This window comes from Nelumbo lutea, chromosome 2 (assembly GCF_056320005.1).
Source record: "Nelumbo lutea isolate HS-2025 chromosome 2, American lotus-T2T, whole genome shotgun sequence".
NCBI classification, from domain to species: domain Eukaryota; kingdom Viridiplantae; phylum Streptophyta; class Magnoliopsida; order Proteales; family Nelumbonaceae; genus Nelumbo; species Nelumbo lutea.
In genome coordinates, this window is record NC_142685.1 from 7,364,787 (window position 1) to 7,384,861 (window position 20,075).

The 20,075-nt window shown below is 36.8% G+C and overlaps 1 protein-coding gene and 1 long non-coding RNA gene across 6 annotated transcripts in view; one reads left to right on the plus strand and one right to left on the minus strand.

Annotated features, from left to right (window-relative positions):
- Positions 1-2,198, plus strand: part of LOC148868344 (alpha-taxilin-like protein) — a 37,967-nt gene extending 35,769 nt beyond the window's left edge. For all 5 annotated transcript variants that reach the window (XM_088969421.1, XM_088969423.1, XM_088969425.1 and 2 more), the window contains one exon: positions 1,810-2,198. In XM_088969421.1, coding sequence (XP_088825547.1) covers positions 1,810-1,941 — 132 coding nt within the window. In that variant the 3' untranslated portion in view covers positions 1,942-2,198. The remainder of the gene's footprint in view (positions 1-1,809) is intronic.
- A 1,801-nt stretch (positions 2,199-3,999) lies between these two features.
- On the minus strand, positions 4,000-5,546 carry LOC148868346 (uncharacterized). Its single transcript, XR_016107159.1, has 2 exons — positions 4,683-5,546; positions 4,000-4,449 (listed from the first exon to the last, which is right to left on the minus strand). It is a non-coding gene; the product is annotated as an uncharacterized LOC148868346 (long non-coding RNA).
- Between the last annotated feature and the right edge of the window lie 14,529 nt (positions 5,547-20,075).

Below are 20,075 nucleotides of genomic sequence, written 5' to 3' on the forward strand. Positions count from 1 at the left end.
AGCCGCCATTAGATTAGGGTTCTGGTCCAGAGAGAGATTGGTAGAGGAGACTTGTCGCCCTGAAATCTTAGGGTTTGTTTGGTTCGCGGTCGAAATCGGAATCGGAATGGTCTATTCCCCCTACCTGTTTGGTTCAGACAGGAATCAGATGCAGATTCCGATTGATGCTGCTTGGTTCATGAAGAGGCTGGAATCGGAATCAACCATGATTTCCAATTTTGCCCCTAATAAAAATAAAAAAATAGAAAATGCATGAAAATATCAAAAAATGCAGAAATTTTGCAGGAAAAATACAGAAATTATAATAGTTTTATAAAAAAATTCAAAAAATGCATGAAAATACTCAAAATTTGTAGAAATTACAAAAATAAATGTAAAAATTTTGTATAAAAAATGTAGAAATTACAACAATTTCTATTATCTCTGTTTTTTCTTATCTTTTAAAAGTGGGTGAAACGAGCAGAACAGAGGCCCACTTTATTATTATCTCTGTATTTTCTAATCTTTTAAAAGTGGGTGAAACGAGTAGAACAGAGGCCCACTTTGTGGGGAAGCTCGGGATGCATGTATAAGACCAGACAGGGATTTGGGTGGAGAAATCTCACTAAGAAAGAAGAAAGGGCAGGTGGATTCTGAAGTAATGAAGAGACGCTATCACGTACGAACAAAAAACCCAGAAGAATAGAGTAGCCTTCTTGGAAAAGCATAGAGCCTTCTTAGAAGAGTGAGCTTCTCTTCGTACACACATTGACACATAAAGCACACTCATCGTACACAGCTTCTCTCTCTGGTATACGTTTCTTCTAATACCTGTGCTGCATTGCATCTGTTTGAAATGGGAAGGGAGACGACACAAACAGCAAGAAAAGCTCGAGCAAATGAGTTGCAGTTGCAGAGGGAGCAGATTAGAAGTAGAATCAAAAGCTCGAGCAAACAACACAGACAACAAGAAGGGTGGTAGCTGATTTGGAGGAAGGAGAAAGAGGAGGCGGTGGCAGCGACAAGGAATAGTATGTAGGTTGAAGGGATTCTTCCTTTTCAATCGTAAGTTGGATTTGAGGGGTTTTTTGTCTAAAGAAATAAAGGAAACTAAATAGCGGAATGGGAATCGCATTCCGGAGGAGGGGGTTGGGAATGGTGGGGGAATGGCATTCCGCCTATTCGTTCCCATTCTGGTCGACCAAACGACCGGAAACGGAATGACCTATTCCGATTTCGATTTCAGGGTTCTATTCCCTCGAACCAAACAGACCCTCGAATATGTAGAGGAGAAGACTTATCGCCCTCAGATCTGAAAGTTGTAAAAGAGGGACTAGTCACCCTCAGATCTCAGAGTACGACAAATTTCTCTGCAAGATATAAACAGATGATGAAAAACTAGAATCCATGGATATCCGTTGGACACCCATAACCCAACCCGGCTTCCCCATTTAAAATTTTGTTATTGGGTTGACCCATTCGCTAAGACCCAGTATTAAATGTTACGACCCAACCCGCTAATAAATTGGTGGGTTGGGCGGGTTGAGCGGGTTGGGTTAAAAATTGCCGCCCTATATTTGTTACTTTGCTGTGCGGAGAGAAATGATAGTGTGAAACGTAAACTATGGACAATGCATTCTGGAATCTCGAGACAATGCTCATTTAATATCAGTGCTGTTGCATTAGATTGCAGGTTAATTTGTGAAAGAAAAGTTGATTCCTTGAAATACATTTCTATGTTGTACATGGTCCAGAGTCTTATTATGACGTGTAGCTTTTCTTCTGGCAACTTTATTCTAGACTATTTTCCGGTTTCTTTCTTCTATGCAGCGTGAACAATTTAAGAAGCAGATAGAGAAACTAAAGAATCAGAAGGAAAAGCTTGAATCCTTGTGCCGGTCATTACAGGCAGAAAGGAAACAAACTTCAGTTGGGAGCAACAATTCCGATATTCCAACTTGAGTAAATGGAGTTTCTTCAGTTAATGATCCTGAATGATTCATCGAACTTTCTTCACTTGTCTTCAAGAAATATTGCTACACTGATTTCCTGGAAAAGGGTACTGCAAGCTAACTTATATTGAGATAATGATATGCATATATCTTTATTCTGCGATTTTCTTTATCTGGATATAAGCATATATTGTTTTAGTTTACCAATATTAATTAACTACTTGATATATTGTTTAATAGGAAGAAAATTATTTTAAAATTGATTAAGATGAAGAGCCTAATTTAGCTTGGGTTTATTATTATCTCAAATTGGCAAATAATCTGTAGAACATCACAATATAATCGGTTGAAGATTTGGCAACTTGACAAGAGAAATTCTGAACTGCTTGCCCTACCAGGAGAAAAATAAATGGCAATATTCAGACGGTGTACTAAGGTGCTTTCTTCCCTAATTGCTTGCAACCAAGCTTAATATTCGCATTTTAGTTTATTAAACGATGTAAGAGACAGATGGTTATAATTTATAAAACTTGTCTTGGAGGTGCTTCCCACTAAGAACGTCGTTAGCACTGATTTTATGAGAGCTTACGAAAGATACGAGTACCTCGATCTGTGGCTCCACAAATGCTTCACTGGCTGCTCTTCATACTTAAGAACTAGGATTTCACTGTTTGGGAGTATCTTCCAAATTTTTCTGCGTAATGGGAGTTATCTGTCCTTGATTTTCTTTACATTGAGGGGGAGAATGACGGACTTTAAACCATTTTGTAAAGAGAATTGAGGGTCCAATTTCCAAATGTCCAATGCTTCGTAGTATGTCAAATTACTCAGTAGCAGGAACTAATGATTCCCTTATTTTTTTTGGTAATACTCGTATTCTTTAAAAAATGTAACCAAATTACATGCAAGATAAAAGGGTTTAGGTAAATCTGTGAAAACTACAGGCTAGTTTTGAATCGGATTGAATTTGAATTGAATTCGAATTGGATCAAACAAACATGAAAATTACAGATACTTTTACGTAAATCTGTCAAACTATAGGGGGTGTGGTGTGCTAGTAAATGATCCTAATTATTTCTTACTGTTATTTTAAGCCTTTGTTGGTTGTATTTTGAAAAACAAACAAAGAACGTTATTTTATTGTGAATAAGAATGTATTTCAAAGGAAAACCTAACATTAAAAATGTTACTCGTACATTTTTACCTATAAATGGAAATGACAAAGGATGACATAATGGCCACATATGAAGTCAAAGAATGGAAATTACAAGAATGGGAATTGTATCTGATTCCACCCAACCAAAAGTTGGAATTAGAAGAATGGACCAAAAGCCCAAACAAGTGAAGGAAGAGATGGTTGGTGATAGGGTTGAGCATTCGATTTGTTTCAAGCTTCAAAGTATTGATACTTACTATTGTATCGGTACTTAGAAAATGGCTGAAATATCTTTTTTTTAGCTTTTTCTTTTCGAAATTTGTTTTTTTTGGGAATCTTAAAACATGTTTTTTATTATTAAAAAAGTTGAGGTCCAAAACATTTAGAAACAGGCATTTTGGACCAAGGTTCAAAATATCGATATGCCTGATACACCGGTAGGGGCATATCGGGTGTTTCGATACTTGTTTTTTTACCTTTTTTTTATTTTTTTCAAAACTGGTTCAGGGGAGCCGGTCTAGGATCCCTCGATCCCCTGAACCGGTCAGACTCACGATACACCCACTGTAGGGGTGTATTGGAAGGGTCTCGGAATGATACATATCGACTGGTACAGGCCGATAAGTAACGATGCTTTGAACCTTGTTTCGGACCGTATCTTTTTCAAAAGATACGATCGATACTTTAAACCATTGATTTGTTCGGTTAAAAACCGAACCACATAAATCTAACTTTTAAAAACCAATTAAAGTTTTTGAAAATCGACCCAAAATCAAACAAATCAAACCAATTTCTTTTTTCGCTTATTTCGGTGGTTTTGTTTTGTAAGATTTGAGCTGGCTTAAGCTCCTTTCTGGAATACCACTCCTATTCGAGGAGGGAAAAAAAGAAACTAAGAAAGAAAACTTTTCATTGTTAAACTAGCTAGTGAATAGTTTTGAAGTGAGTGCCTATTTAATCACTAGATAGATGGAATCGAATACTTGATCTATCAAAGATAAAAGAAAAAAAACGATGGATGCAAGTACTTGAGTGATGTGGTTTAGACACCATACTTGAACCAAATTCAGAGATTTTGTTTTGCCGGTGCTGAATAAAGTAGGTCGCAGTCACAGTTGCAAGCTGGACTCTGGAACAGTTGAATTGGTACTCGCCGCTGCCGCAAGGCCAACTGATGTCGCCGGTGGTAGGAATGTAGGATAAATGGATGACGGAGCTCAAAGGTGAAGGTTGCCGACTGCCCGACACTAGAGTTTTAGTTTTACGAAGGAAACTGAGAATCTGGGAAGACGAAGGTTGAAGAAGGCGAACTTGAAGGCTGAAGTGAAGCAGGGGTTTTGCCGCCGTATTGGTTTTGGCCGCCTAAAGAATAAGGATCGAGCAAGTATTAGAGAGAGTAAAGTATTTGTAATTTTACCTATTTACCTCTTCGTTTAATCGGTTAACCGAACCACCAAGTGCCCTAACCGAAATTGAACACCGAATTCTTAGTTTCTTACAAACCAATATTTACACCTGAAACCAAACCGATTCTCCGAATTAACCGAACCCAAAATTTCGGCTCAGTTATTCTATTTTAACCGAACTATACTCACCCCTAGTTGGAGAAAACTTAGAAAGCCAGTGTGGGGAGCGACGGACTAAGAACTTCGATGGTCCCTTTCTCTGTGAAATGCTGAAATATGGATGGTGACGCCTTCTCCAATGAAAAGATGACATGGCTTATTCGTCTTCTTTGGGCTGTAAACCAAAAGCCCAAATAAATGAAGAGATGAGTGGTAGAAAGCCAATATTGGACTATTGGGAAGGAGGCACCAAGCAAAGAAAACAGTGCCTTCACGTTCCAACTTCCGATGGTCCCTTACGGTGAGATGCTGAAGTTTGGATGGAGATCACATGCCCATGACGTCTCCTCCATGCAACCCCAGCTCGGTCCAACATCAACAGCTATGCCATGGCTGGACGGGCATGACCTTCACAGATTTCTATACTGTTAGCTTTGATGTTCAAGACTATGACACTGAAAATCTTTCAAAGCTAGACAATCCCTAGACCCTACTAACTTGGAGACAGCAACTTTAGCCTACCGTCTCCACCGCGAGTGGTTTATAATTATATCGAAGGTATTAGGATTTCTTTACAAGCTTTTAAGGTAAGACTGTTGGGAGTTGAGTTATGAGGGGTTTGAGCAATGAGCAACACCCTGCTTATGATGACTGTTTGAACTTGTTGATCTATACCCTTTTCTTTTGTTGTTGCATTTGAGAGGGAGGATTTGTGCAAATGTACAACTTGATAATACAACGTAGGCAGATGAAATGAAAAGCGTTGTCGGTACTTGGTAATGACGGTAAAAGGACTTCAAATAGTTACAACAAAGGCCCGGTACAGATGCAAAATCAATCCAAGCCCAGTCTGTAAAATTTCAGTGGCTTTAAATAGTTCTACTCTTTTTTTTTTTTTTTCAAGTTTTTCATGGATCTACACAAGGGGGGTAGCCTGTCCCCCAGGCCCCCAAACACAAAATCCCCAGTGGCAACGGGATTTGATCCCCATAAGTCTCCGATCTAAATAGTCAGAGCACTTGCTGAGTCTCATCAGTTGGTATAGATTGGGTCCGGTTCAGCTTATCCAGGCATAAATTGCAATCTAAATGTTTGTTGAATTGTCATATAGGTTTCGTTCGCTTTTTCGGTATGTTATTTACCTGGATAAATGTATTTATCTGGATAAATATTTTCTGGAGAAATACTTATCCGTGTATTTACCCATATTCTTTTATTTTCTAGATAAATAATATAATGACCGTTTTAGTCACCTTAGATGGTGTTTGATTTTATTGCCGTTTATCTTAAAAATGGCACCAAGTATCAAGATTTCCTCCAATGGAATTTGAAATGTTTATTATTTAATAAATAACAATGGAACTAAACAGCCCATTAGTTAAACCATTTATCAAATAAATAATTTTCTCAGATTGTGGGAAAGCTATTTGTTGGGGGAAACAACTTTTTGATATTCTCCCTGATAAATGGACGTTTTTTCACTATTCAGCTTATGTGGTACCTAATGATGTCTAATGGCACATAGCTGTCAAATTGCTAAAAAATATTTTTCAACCAATTTTCTCATCTTTCAAGAAAAATGTTATATAAAACATTTATTTAAAAAATGGCAATGCAACTAAACAGCCCCTTATTAGGGGTTTCCATGCAAGGTGTCGTATGACTGTTGTAACTCAAACCAGTTCCCAAACAAACAAAAACTCATGGTTTTCAAAACCGGACCAGACCAGGCGATTGGACCAGAAAAACCAGAAACTGGTTCTGTTTTACCCCAGAACTGTTTTTCCCCAAAACCGTTGATTTGGTCAGCAAACTGCTGACCCGGGTGGTTGAACCATTCAATGGTTTGGCAGTTTTTTTTATAATTTTTAATTTTTTATCAAAACGGGTCGTCCATTCGGTTCAAACGGTGGGACCGTTCGACCCAGGAACCGGATCCCTGACCGGTTCGTTGTCCAGATCAATTTTAAAAACCTTGCAAAAACTAGATTGTTAAACTCAAATGTCACTGATGTGGTGGCATTTATACTTAGAATGCTAAAGGAGATCACATCAGCCCTCCACAGGCGCTCCACATGCACATCTAAGTGTGTATTTGGAACATCTCATATACTTGTCATGAGGAGATATTCCTAATACATAGTTGGAATGTGCTGTGGCGTGCGGATGTAAACATATAAGCAGCATGGTGTCATAAAAACTTAGAAATATATCATCTATTCTACTAAAAAAAGCATCTAATTTTTATCCTTGCGAGCAGAGTGTCTCTGTGCCTGGAGATGTGGTCGGTTTATCAAAAAGGTACTCCTCAAATTGATGGTTCACCTTTCTTTGCATTCCATCCCCCTCACTGAAAAAGTGAAAATTCCTTATTGCTTTCTCCAGAATATATATCTGGAGAGAGCTTGAAGTTGAAGGGATACCCATCTCACAGCACATACCTGAAAGCTGTGTGGGGATACCCACCACAAATCATATAGCACATAGCTTGAAGGGATACCTACCAATGCCATTTTCAGCTTGAAGCACAAGCTTAGAGTTATGACAAATAACATGACATATGGAATTGATATTCTATCCAATAAAATCTCACGCGGACACTTCCACCAGTTGGGTTTATAAATGGGTGAGGCCCCAATCCAGCATTCATGTCGACCGGTCCCTCCCCTAATGCTCTTGGGGATAATTTTCTCACGAGTTAGTGGTTTACATATTAGCATGGTTTTCAAAATCGGATCGGACCAGACAGTCAGACTGAAAAAACCAAGAACTGGTCCGTTTTACCATAAAACCGTTATTTCCTCAAAAACCATTGATTTGGTCAGTAAACCGTTAATTTGGGCGGTTGAATCGTTCGAACTGTTCAACGGTTTGATCAGTTTTTATTTTTTTGTTAGAACATGTCATTTGGTTCGAACAGTCAAACCGTTTGACCCGGGAACCAAATCTCTGACCGATTCAGTTTTAAAAACCTTGCATATTAGAACTTCCATAGGAACTGATGTAACGTACAGTAAATTGAAAGGGTTTAAACTTTAAAGAAAGGACCTGGAGTTCAAATTCTCAATAGTAGAAGAATGGGGGGATAAAATGCAAACAGTGGCGATCTCCTATTCAAGCATTGCATTGGTTTCATGGTCTTGTTATTGCATGCCCGACTTCATAATAAAGAGAACAAAAAAGGGGCTGTTTGGACAGTCGATGGCGCTTTGCTCAACCATACATTTGTCATAGCCGTTGGGGCCTCACCTCACTCAACTCCTATTAGAGAGATTTTAGGCTTTGGCGCTTTGCTAATGGGACAAACTGTTAGTTGCTCAGCTTGCTTTTCTCCAGGTCCTTTTTTTTTTTTTTTAAAGTTTTGGGTAAAGCTCTTATTCAGATTTGTTCTACGCCGTGAGTTTGATGTGGTTAGTTCATCATGGGCATGTTATTCGGTGTCTGTTATTAGGGGTGCAGGTCAGGCAGGCTAAGTTGGGTTGAGAATTGAGATTAGACCATGGGCCTAAATTTGGGCTCGATCTATTAACATTTTATACTACTTAGGCTTGGGCTTTGAGTTAAGCCCATTCAAAATTTAGCCAAAGTTAAACCCGAGCTTAGCTCATGAACAGGTCTAGTTTTGAGATTAATCTCAATCCACACCCAAGGTTGTGAACCCCCAACTCTAACCTTATCCCAACTTAGGATAGTGATAAACTACATTTTTTTAATCCTAGGGTAGTGATTGGGCATATCCCATTTTTTGACAAAGAGGTCATATACCTAATAATTTTAAAAGACAAAAAAACACCCCCGTGTGTTAGATTTTATTACTATAATCAGGGTCTAATTTGTCCATTCTTTTCACAGAGGGAATGCCCGATTATGAATGGGGAGATTTTCAAAAATTCAAAATCACTCACCAGTCACCCTTTGTATATATATTTTAAAGCCCACAGGCTAATTCCATTCCACTAAAAAAACATAAACTATTAATTCTCCTTCACTCATCTATGTATGTTTGTCAGTATCCATTTTATGTTAGACAAATGGTACGCATGTCTTTCAATGTGAAATGTACAACCAATGGACCCTTCAGGCCTTGACCATCCAATAAACATAACACATTATCTTCAACACTGCTGCCCTTGTAATTCTGGCCTTACAAAAATGATATTTGTCTATACAAAGAGATAATAATTAACCTTAGACTCAAATTGCATTCACAATTTCGATTTAAGTAAAATTGCCAACTGTTATCATGGTAGCCCCTAGTACCAGTCAAAGGGTTTGTAGCATCAAGATCATCCAATGTGTACTGGAAGGCACATGTGTTGCAGGTTGCAGCATGATCGATGGAATTGCTGTATCAAATGTTACTACACCAATAATTCATGGCTGTCCAGTTGGTGGGCCATCAAAGTGATGGTCATCATATAAATCCAACCATTCCAAGCATACGTAAGTGATCCTTTTATATTCTTATTTTGATCATACTTAATCCGTGTATTAGCTGCCCAGGTTTTATTGGTTATGCTTGTTACCGTTCGCATGCATTTATGGCTTTTGTACTACAGTTCGTTTCAGGGCTGCTTCAACCAGTTCAAAACTTGATGAACGCCTGGCTCCATCATGGGCTGAGCTGGGAAGCATGTACTCCTTGAATTACACATTATATATTTTGCATGCAATTGAATAAAAGTTTGACACATTCAATCATCTAAATTGCCTTTATTACATGACTTTTAATATCAGTACTACATTTGTTAAGGCTTGTGAAGAATTCAATAGCCTTTAAGAGCTCGGTACAATTTTCATCTTGTAACTTTAAGGGATGACAATTTACTTTGTAAAATCGGGCTCCATCCTGTTTTGCCCCATCTTGAATGGAGCGGGTTTTTTCCGATTTTAAATGGAAATGGAGCAAGGATGAGGAAAATATTTTTGCTCCAAATTGAAAATGGGATTTGTGTTAAATCCCCATATTCATCTTGAATCCCATGATAAATTAGTAAAACATTTCTATATTTCTTCTAAGTTTCCCCAAAATTCCTAAAACCCTTCGATTTCAGAATTCCATTTTTATAATTTCCCTAAATTGCCACAATTCAATTATTAAAATATTCTCAAATTTCTATAATTCTATTTCTAAAATATATCCAATTTAGATGTACTACTTTTAGGTGGTTATCTTAAGGTGGAGAAAATTCAGGAATTCTCCATCCATGATGGGAAGTGAATGCCCTGACCGTCCCTACCCTAAATCCACTCCATTGCCATTCCTAATTAAGATTCTATTGGAATAATTTTCAGACAGACAATATTCACCATTTTTTTTTTCTTTTCAAGGTTCCTTAATGTTAGTTCCCACAAAGTTTTCAACTTCTAATCTTATAAGGTAAAAAATTAAACTTATTAAATTACAAAAAAGTGTTAATTAAATTGAATGTTTTCTTAACGCTCAGAGCTTGTTTGATCAAGTAGTCTAGTATTTGATCGTCGTTGCCATATTATAATTAATTAAACTTCAGGAGGAGTTATGAAATGGGCCTGTGCTTGTCCATGCTTCAATCCAATCCAATAGATAGGCTTTTCGCGTGAGAGAATAAAAATCTATTCAGCAACCTTATATAATAGCATATATAAGCTTTTGGGTTGAATGGGTACTTGACAAAAAGAAAGAACAAGGAAATGGGTTTCATTAAAATAAGGTTCGTTAAAAAGCCTAATAATGAAAAAAGGCCATGGATTTCATTGAAGTAGTCATTTTGAAATGCTAAGGAGAGGGTGAGGGGCTTTAAATTTGATGAAAGAGAGAGAGGAGAGAGGGTAGGTAGAGCTAATGAGATGCCCATCGAGCACCAATAATACACACATGGGGCTGTCCGGATCGAAAACAAAATACTTAGCCTTGGCACTGTGTGGTTCCAGTCCATAAATGCTCAACTCGTCCACATCGCCACCTTGCAACTACTTGCTGTGCCGATGGCGATGCTTTCAATTACCAAAAGCTGAAAACTAAACAGCTTTTGCCGCCGTGCTTCTTCCGTGATTCATGAATAATATTCATATTTCATAAAGCCGGCCTGCTGCGTGTTTTCTCCTCGATCGTCTCCAGACAACAAGACAAGAGCCAAGGATATGATGGAGCTCAAGACTAGTGCTGCTTTCATCACTCTACTCCTTCTCTCCATCCTTCTGGCCCGGTCAAACTTATCAGAAGGTAATTAGCATTTAGCACACATATCGAGATCGAGATCGAGATCATCGTGACTGCTTAATTGATCTTCCTGCTTTGGGTTTTCGCTTCCTAGCTCATATCTGTTTATGCATTGGCTTCTTCTCTACAGGAGGATCAGATGCCACGGTCACGGGTTTAGATAGGGAAGTGTACGAGATTGACTACAGAGGTCCAGAGACCCACTCCTACAACCCTCCGCCAAAGCGATCAGGAGGCCGCCCTTTCATTCATCATGGAAGTACGAATATGCATCATCCCAGTTACAAGCTTCCAAGGGCTCACACTATAAAAGACGTAAGATCTCAGTAGTGTTGATTTTGGATGTATAATTTCAGTGATATTGACTACTGTTGTTTATTCTTTCCAACTTTCCCTCATTCTCTCTTCTCTTCCTGTTCTTTCTCTCTCTCACACACACTCACTTTTTCAGGAAAGGAGTACTGTTCATATTCCTGGAGATAGAGCATAAGAAGGTTGGAGTTGGAAATTAACGAGCAGTGTATTTTGATGAATAATATGTTGGGAAATACTGTGGTTACATCATATCTATCTCTTTCGAATAGAAAGAGATATAGAGGAAGTTGTTCTGTAAATGAGAATCGTGAATGTGTTCGATCGTTCTAGTTTAGTTTATGAACAGTTAGTTACGTCCTTTTAACTATTGAATGAGTTCCTCATTATGGTAGAAACTGCAGGAGGATCTGTCTGTTGATTTAGGGATGTAGCTAGCTAGCTTTGTGATTCAGTCCCAAATGAATTGTATTATAATAGTTTAATTTGCCAAATCGATAATTGGCCCTACTTTGAGATAGACCAGGCCAAAACTGGTCCAGTTTGATGATCCTAACCATCCCATCAAATCAATTGGATCCTTCCGGACTGTGTCATGCTTTGGCTAGTGGTGAAGAGCAAGCAAGATTGTTGACTGGGAACCGATATTGCACCATAATAATATTCCCAGAGTTTTCACAGAGAAGAGTAGTCAAGAATTCAGATTAGGGCTGTGTAGTCAATAACAACACCCCACATCAGCATAAAGTATATATACCCCACAACCACTCAGTCTCTGACTTGGCATGTATGACTGCTGACGTGGGAAGTTATTATTGGTTACAAAGCTCCTAAGATCAGCTAATCGATCCGCACTCTTCTCTGGGGAAGGCTCTGTTTAGAGGTTAGATTCACTTTGTGATTCCTTTAATACTCTCTGATTGCACATATATATATATATATATATATATATATATATATATATATAGGTGCCCATTTTAGCTCTGTTTTGGTTTGCGCAAAGTGAAGGCAATGGAGGTATCTAATATTAAACTGAAGCAGCGGACGATGTATGTGTATCCTTCTCCTTTGCATGTGAAATACACATGGTAAACATACAATGTGGTCGGGGCCAACCATTCTGTGGGACTCACAACCTCTTCTATCAAACCTATCAAAGGACTAATCACCATCTTACAATACCCTCCGTGGCTTCCAACAAAATAAAAAATTCACCAGCAAATAACTACAATGAAGAAGTGATGAAAAAAAAAAAAACAAGAACGAATAGAAGAATATCTAATGTGGTTCGGCTAAATCAAGGTTTTAAAAACTAACCCGGAACTAGAACCATTCTGACCACCGGTTTCTGGGTTGATGGTTCGACTGTCCAGTTTGAATAGACGGTCTGTTCTAAATTAAAATAAAAAAAAAATGGTCAAAATCATTAAATAAGTCAAATGAATTGATGGTTCGACCATTTGGATCTACGAATCACTAACCAAATTAATAATTTTTTATCAAAGACCGGACTAAGGTGAAACAAAACCGATTGCCTTAACGGTTCTCAGGCCAAACAGTCTGACCGTGTGGATCAACGGTGGTTTGAAAACACAGGGCCAAACATCCACCGGAGAGAGACCATGAAAGAGAATAGGTAGAAGCACTTAATTTTTGTTCCACGTATACATACTCTTTGACTCTGAAAGACTTTGGAATAAGTCCACCCATGAACCATTGGAAGCATGAACCATTGGCTTCCAGAACCAGTTACACGTTAATTGGTAAGACTTATACGATAAGAAAAGAAAAAAAAAATCTCCAAGAACAAGCCATATACAAGCTTATATGCTGTAATCTTTTAACATATAATGCTGAAACTTGCTTTGGCCTTACGTCAAGATGATCATCCCAAAATTTTAGGAGTCCGGGTTTTCTACTCACCACATTCCCTTCCTATTATCTCAATGACATGGTGACATCTGTCCCATGTTTGTTTATGTTCTTTCCTTTGGCCGAAGGTTGAAACCTAGGCAACAAATCCCATCCTTTTCTCTTAAATAAAAAGAAGCACGTTTGACAAATTTTGTAGGCAGATCATTTTTTTTTTGATAATTTTTTTTTTCTTTCTGAAAATATGTAATCTTTGGATGTCACGGTGAGTTAGGGGTTTAGGCGGTGAAGCAGAAGCAAATCACAACTACTTTATTTGGCGATCAGTGTTAACGAACACTTGGGGGTTCAATCTGAATTGATTGCAAAGCAAAAATAGCAGAGGTAGTACTTTCAAGCAAACCCGAAAATGATTCCCTGGCAGTTGTGAAGAATCATTTTGACTAATCTATAATTGGTTGGTTTTACTTCTATCCCCAACAAGCTTTAACCATTATACAAATGGGTCCTTTTGTTTTTTCAATTTTTTTTTTTTTTGGTATTTGTATGAACCAATAAGAAAGATTATGATTTACACGAAGATGGGACAACTGTCATTAAGTCATTGAATTAGTAGAAAGGGCAGCAAAATGGGGTTAGCAGGAAATTGACTGGGTGTAGAACATCTAGAGGTGTAAATCGAGTAGTGCCACTTGTGGTCCGATCTGGTATGGTATGGCAAAATAGCATGCGGGCCATGCCAATTCCGATACGATGGTCCGGGTTGTACTAAGCCTAGGGTTCCAGGTCCACGAGCCGGTATGGCACAACACAACTATGCATATCATGCTGCCCGCAGCCCACGTGTTGGCATGGCCCGTGGGCTCGTAGCGGGCCGCACTCGGCCCACCCGATAAACTAGCTATTGGGGAGGTTAGTTTCAACCTTTTGGGAGTTTTTTTACAGAAATACCCCCCAACAACTATATAAGAGTATTTATGTATTTCGGTTTGGGGAGAGAGAAAGAATGACACTAATGCCCCCAACAGCTATATAACAACTAATTTGGGGGGGCATTTTGGGTAAAGTGATAAATAACTTTACAATGATCAAAATACCCTCCCAACAACTAAAAATGACTAATTTTTAGGGTATTTTGGACAATTGAATTATTTTCATCAATTCCTATAAATAGCCCTATCCTCCACCATTCTCATCACACCAATTCAACAATTCTCTTGATCTCTTCTCTAGTCCTCATACTCTTTCAACTCTCAATCTCTCTATCTCTTATACGTTCTATTCTTTGATTCTCCAATTCTTAACTATATTGAAGTTTCAACAAGAAGAAGGCTTGCTCAACAGCTTAAGTATCTCAAGTTAGCAATTTAGGAGGCTTGGATTCTTGAAATTGAAAGGATTCAGTCGTTGAAATCAAGTTGGGATTCCGAACTGGCAGGTAAGTGTAATTTAATTAATTTTTATTTTTTTAGAATTTAAAAAATGTCGGCTCCTCCCGAAACCAATTCCCCAACATGTTCAATGTCGATGATATTCAATTGTAGTATGGTAATGTTAGCATTGATATGGATGCCATTGATATTGACGAAACTTCCACCCCTAGTACTGATACTAGGAGAAAGAAAAAGAAAGCCACTAAGTTGATTAGTCCGGTTTAGGAAGTATTTAAAATAGAGGAGGTTCAGGGGAAGGGAAAAAGAGTTATTTGCCAAAATTTTAGGAAAGACTTTAGCTATTGTAGCAAGGGTGGTATTGGCTATTTGGGCAAACATTTGCTCATCCATGAGACAGAAGAAGAAGAAGAAGAAGAAGAAGAAGAAGAAGAAGAAGAAGAAGAAGAAGAAGAAGAGAAATTTGTGTCACCGATCATTTTATTGATGAAAATTAGCTTTTACATAAAATAATTTTAAATTTTACTAGGCATGAATGGCCACATAATGGTCAGCTTTTGCAGCAAGTATTTTAAATACTTTACATGATTATAGAATTGACAATAAATTATTTTCTATTAGTTTTGATAATGCTAATAAGAATGATTCGGCAATAAATATTTTAAAATCTCAATTAAAACCATGTTTAAATGGTAAATTATTTCATATAAGATGTGCATGTCACATCTTAAATTTATGTATTCAGGATGATTTAAATATTATTTCTACTCATATTTCTAAAATTAGAAATTGTATTATACATTACAAGTTCTAGAGCAAGAAAACAAGAATTTAATTATTTATGTCAAAATTATGGTTAGAAATATAAACATTTTATATTAGATGTTAAACATAGATGGAATTCTACTTGTGCTATGTTAGAAAGTTGTATTTCTCACAAACAAATTCTTACTGATTTTTATAATGCAAAAATACCTACTGATATTCTATTTGAGGAAAACTAGGAAATGGCAATTTGTATAAGAGATTTTTTAAAATATTTTTATGATGCAACTAATGAATTATTGAGTATTTATTATCCAACTAGTTGTAATTTTAGCTTATCAATTAATGGTGATTAGTGACTGTTTTACAAAATATAGAAAGAATCCACAATTTAAAAGTATTGTTGAAATAATAAAAAATAAATTAAAAAATATTGGGAGAACATTTCTCCTCTTTATTGCTTAGCTACAATATTAGATCCTAGGATTAGGAAAGATGGTTTAGATATTTTACTTGAAACATATTGTGAAAATATGAATATTAAAATTGAAAATAAAAATAAGAAATTAATAGTTTATTATTTGAAATATATAGTTTATATGAATTTGAAGTAATAGGGAATAACAAAAATTGGGTTTCTTGGAGATAAGGGCAACTTTATGCCCTAAATATCAATAAAAAGTAACATTTTTATATAATAACTAAAACATGTTAGTTTTTTTGGAAAAATATCAAGAAAGGGCACTTTTGTTCATCTTTCTCTCCCCTGCCTCTGTATTCATGCGAATGGATCTCCTTTGCCTCTGGAAGTTTTCGGGATCATCGATTGGGAGGACACGTGCTAGGGTCTCGGAGGCAGAGAGAGGGACATTGGAACCACCTTGCTAGATGGCGTCGGGGACCTTGAGGTGGACGATGGCGTTGAGGGACATTGGGACACTAATCATGTTGGCAAGCTCCAATATGGCCAGCTTAGCGTTGTTTCGGGTCTCTATTGTCTCGTCCACCATGGCCGTAGAGCTCTACCTCTGAGTTCTCACTTCTCAAAGAGACTGTCCATTGTTGTTGTTGGTTTTTGATAAGGAAGCGAGGGAGCAATACTATGTAACTACACCGATTTGTTATTTGTTTCAACCCATCGGAGCAACTGGAGCCATTATAGTTATAGAAATAAGTTTTAGAGAGAGAGAGAGAGTTTTGGTTTGAGGTTGGCTGGGATCTTGAGCTTGTTGACGTCACTTTGCCTAAAGAAGCAAGAAGACATTCCATTGTGCCTCCTATGATTTTTTCGGTTTCTCCTGAGGACTCTAGTCATAGTTGTCGTTGGTGACCTTAACTTACCATAAGTACAAAGGTAGAGGAGGAAGACGTGTAACAATGCCCTTTCTTGATATTTTTCCTAAAAAGCTATCATATTTTAGTTATTATATAAAAATAATATTTTTATTGATATTAAGGGCAAAAAGTTGCCCTTATCTACTAGAAACCCTTTTTCTACAATTTGTACAATTACATCTTCCACTTTTGAACTTGAGTTAGTGGAAGAGAAAAACCTTTTTTATTTAATAAGTAAGAGGCATAAATCCACTATCTCAACAACATGTTTATTTACTAAACTTAATTTTTATTTACAAGAAAATTTTTCTACTTTAGGTGATTCTTCCTTCACTTAAGTGGAAACAAATAATTTTGATATTTAGCCTGGTGGAATGAATATGAAAAAAATTATCCAGTTCTCGCCACCATGACAAGTGATCTATTAATCCCTCTAGTGTCTATATTTCCATCAAAGTCTTGTTTTAGTGCAGGTAATAGGAAGTTGGACGACAAGAGAAGCTGTATGAATGAGAAAAGTTTAAAGATGTGCATCTGCTTTAAAGATTGGTTAGATGTTGAAGATAGATTATAAGACAAAGGAGGGCATGACACTACACCTGATGTTTCACCTGAAAAAGATGATCAAAGTCAAGAACAATAGGAGAAAATGATAAAGTCAATATTTTGTATATTCAATGGTTGTATAGCATTTTTTTTCAAATTATTGTAAATTTTGTTTTAATTATTTGATATTTTTAATAACGTAATTTTTTATTTTCAATTGTAACTATATTGTATTTTTATATTTTATTAATTTATTTCATTTTTTAATTTTCATATTTCATTAATCCAGCCATTGTATGTTTTGTATCATTCAAATCTAAATGAAATAAAATTCCTATCTTTCTTCTAATTTGTTATTCACTTCGAGACTTTGTCTCTTTGACTTCTTATTTGGTTAAGCATTTTTTTCATTTCTTTGTTAGATTTCTTATTTTTTCAAATAGTTCTTAAAGTAAAGTTAAATATTTTAGTTTTAAGAAATAAAAATATAAAAAATGTAAAAAAACAAAAAAAGAACCTGTCTGGCCCAATTCGGCCCAGGCTCACTGCTTGGCCTACAACCCATCTGGCCTAGGCCCGCACGGGCTTGGACCATGGGCTATGCTGACCTCCCAAATTATCCTTGAGGAGGGCGGCACGGCCCAAAATGGCCTACACTTTGCACGGGTCATAGGCAGACCATATCATACTGCCCTGGCACAACCCATTTTATACCTCTAGATCCGGAGATTGTCTACAAATGCACATGCGCCACTCAACTAATTATCACAAAAACTTTCTTGTTAAACTACACAAAACTTGTACACCAATCTACTAAAATAAGTGATTCCAAGCAGATCAATTAAGGACAAGCCGAACTAACTGTGGACGAACTATTAGTTTATTTTGGCCCAAAGTCTTTCTTTCATAAAAGAGTGTATATGAATGCTCGTAATTGTTTCTGTTCTCCTTCATGCATGGTGAACCTCTCTCTCTTTATGTACGTAGGTGGTCTGGCCATTCTTGTGTTATTCTTTCGTCTAACTGCTAAGCCACGACGCTACGATGGTGTGTTGTTTCAACTTAACAAATTTGTCAATGCAAGTTAATTTTGACATTAATTATATCGTTTTGAGGTTAGATTTACGAAAACTTAATTTGATTAGTTGCAACAATATGTTGAAATTTGATGGGAAAATGAATTTCATTTTATGAAAAAATGTGGAATTAATTAATATTGGTTCAACAAGCATGAAGCTTCATTTGGATTCCTTATTTTAAGGATTTATCTCTTTTTTACAGTTAAAATGCCCCTATGAATACAAATCCAGATCTCCTGCCTATAAGAATTCTATTCATGTCCATCTACATATGTCAACTTATTTTGCTTAGTTGCAACAATATGTTGAAATTTGATGGGAAAATGAATTTCATTTTATGAAAAAATGTGGAATTAATTAATATTGGTTCAACAAGCATGAAGCTTCATTTGGATTCCTTATTTTAAGGATTTATCTCTTTTTTACAGTTAAAATGCCCCTATGAATACAAATCCAGATCTCCTGCCTATAAGAATTCTATTTAAGGATTTATCTCTTTTTTACAGTTAAAATGTTCCCGATGCACAGAAGTAGTGTGTTGTGGGTAAATGTGGGAAGAGTTCTTGTGGGCAGGAGATTTGAAATCTATAAATGTTGAGTTTTTAACAGCAAAAGAAATAAATCCTTAAAATAAGGAATGCCAAATGCAGTTTAAACAGGTTAGTTTAGAGATATCCTTGCACATTTAAAATCTTATGGCCCCGTTTGGTTCACACGAGTAGGAATCGGAATATCATTCCGATTCCAACTGTTTGATTGATTGGAACCGGAATCCCATTCTCATTCTTACTGGAATGACAATCTCCCATTTGAGGAAATGGTCCTTCCCTGCCCCTCCCTTTGGAATGAATCTCATTCATGCTGATTTCAGTTCATATTCCCTATTTGAATCAAATAGATTACAGAAATAGACTATTCTGATTCCGATTCCAACTCCAATTGCAAATCAAACGGACCCTTATATTTCTTATCCCAATGCACTTTATCAATATTTTGTATTTGGTTAGAGGAGGGAGTCAAGAAAATCACATATGACTAACAGAAGATGGAGAGTGGAGAATTAATGTTGACCTTAATTATTTGAAGCAAATGTATATGCATGCCGCATGCGCATATAACCTTTTAAACAGTTGGAACAAAGACGGATTTCCAAGCTACGGTTGATGGTGAAGCCAAGCAGTGATATCTATTGGCGAAGGGGAACCATCAGAGTCCCCTCTCCACGCCTTAACTCAAGGCTATTATTTATTATACATGTGCATTGATGATAATATATAATTGAGTGGCGTGGGATCAGGATGTGGGCTGCTCAAGCATATAGTTTACTATGGTTTTTAAAACTGACTTCGCGACTGAACCGGTTAAGGGTCTGATTACTGGGATGAATGGTCTGATTGTTTGATTTGAATGGTCGGTTTGTTCTAACAAAAAATTAAAAAATTAAAAAATGATTAAAACTGTTCAAGCGATTCATCAGCTGATTTGGCAATTTACTAACCAAAATCAACAATTTTGGGAAAAACAGAACCAATTCTTAAATTTTCCAATCCGACTGTCAAATCCAATCCAATTCTAAAAGCCATATAATTGACAACCTTTTAGTGCCTATGGATATATTTATATTTGTACTCCTTTCAAATTGAGCCTTATATATCAGTCCTCTCTTGTGGATGTTTCAAGGATTTATTATCTCTCGACTTCCTTTACATGAGTCAAGAGCTGGAGATAATTAGGATTAGCAAAACTTGATGACTGTATTAGAGGTTATATAATCAATAAAAACGTCCCACGTCGTCGTAAATTGTATATGCCCTACAACCACTTAATCTCGAACTTATCACGCATGGCTGATATGAAACATTATTATTTGTAATACCATCAAGTTCAGTTAATCCAGGCTCAATGTGGAGGTGAGATCGGC